At 40.3% G+C, this 1,135-nt stretch overlaps 1 protein-coding gene across 1 annotated transcript; it reads left to right on the top strand.

Moving 5' to 3' along the window:
* Positions 1–395: 395 nt before the first annotated feature.
* Positions 396–838, top strand: LOC126005424 (peptidyl-prolyl cis-trans isomerase NIMA-interacting 4). The gene has a single exon (XM_049771070.1). The coding sequence runs from the start codon at positions 416–418 to the stop codon at positions 809–811; it is 396 nt and encodes a 131-aa protein (XP_049627027.1). The 5' UTR covers positions 396–415; the 3' UTR covers positions 812–838.
* The last annotated feature ends 297 nt before the right edge of the window (positions 839–1,135 follow it).

Raw genomic sequence — 1,135 nt, 5'->3', positions numbered from 1 at the left:
CCCGTACAGCAGCTAAAAGGCGGCGAAAAAATCAGCCCAGAAGTGCGGCTCGGCTCTGCTCTGCTCTGGAAAAGCGGCAAGCCTGGAATCCACCCTCCAAATCACAAAGGTGAAATGGCGCTAGCGAACCGGCCTGCAGAAAGTTTACAGAAGCCACGTGGTGAGATCAGCGTGGGACAAACTAGCATCTGGACTTTAGGTGTAGGAACTAAGCGGGTAGTCATATATTTTATTCATAGTTGGTGATGGAATAAGTTTTAGTTAGTTAGTGGTTTAAAAAAAAGAAAAAGGGAGGTAATACAGCTTAGCCCAACTAAAAGATCTGATTTCTAACCGCCTGCATCTTTGTCTTCATTAAGTCATTTTCTTAGTAAGCCTACTAAGCAATTGAAATATACATCAGCGAGGTTTGGAGATGCCCCCCAAAGGGAAAAGCTGCTCCGGGAAAGCGGGGAAAGGGGGAGGAGCTTCTGGGAGTGACAGTGCTGACAAGAAGGCTCAGGGTCCCAAAGGTGGTGGCAATGCAGTAAAGGTCAGGCACATTCTGTGCGAAAAACATGGAAGAATCATGGAAGCCATGGAAAAGTTAAAGTCTGGAATGCGATTCAATGAAGTGGCCACACAGTATAGTGAAGATAAAGCCAGGCAAGGGGGTGACTTGGGTTGGATGACCAGAGGCTCTATGGTAGGACCATTTCAAGAAGCAGCATTTGCCTTGCCTGTGAGTGGTCTAGATAAACCTGTCTTTACAGACCCTCCAGTTAAGACTAAATTTGGTTATCATATTATTATGGTAGAAGGGAGAAAATAAAAGTGTATGAAAAGTTGAAAAAAAAAAGTCATTTTCTTTATAATTTAAATGTGTTTTGTTTTCTAGTTAATATTTTCAATTGCAAAATGTTTTACTGTGTGTATTTTAATGTACTTAGCCTGTTTTTAAAATGTATGTTATGCATTTATGCTGTAGTACTTGTGTGTAGGGAAGGTTAATAGGAACAGAAAGTTCCCCCAATATAGTTTAAAAGTATAGGAACATGAAAGTTCCGAAATAGTGCTTTGTAAAAAAAGCATTAAGAAAATTTTGTTACAGGTGTATAGTATATTTTGCAGAAATGTTATGTTTTTGAAAAGGGCT

Source organism: Suncus etruscus, chromosome 1 (genome assembly GCF_024139225.1).
Source record: "Suncus etruscus isolate mSunEtr1 chromosome 1, mSunEtr1.pri.cur, whole genome shotgun sequence".
Taxonomy (NCBI): Eukaryota; Metazoa; Chordata; class Mammalia; order Eulipotyphla; family Soricidae; genus Suncus; species Suncus etruscus.
This window is presented reverse-complemented; position numbering and strand designations above follow the sequence as displayed.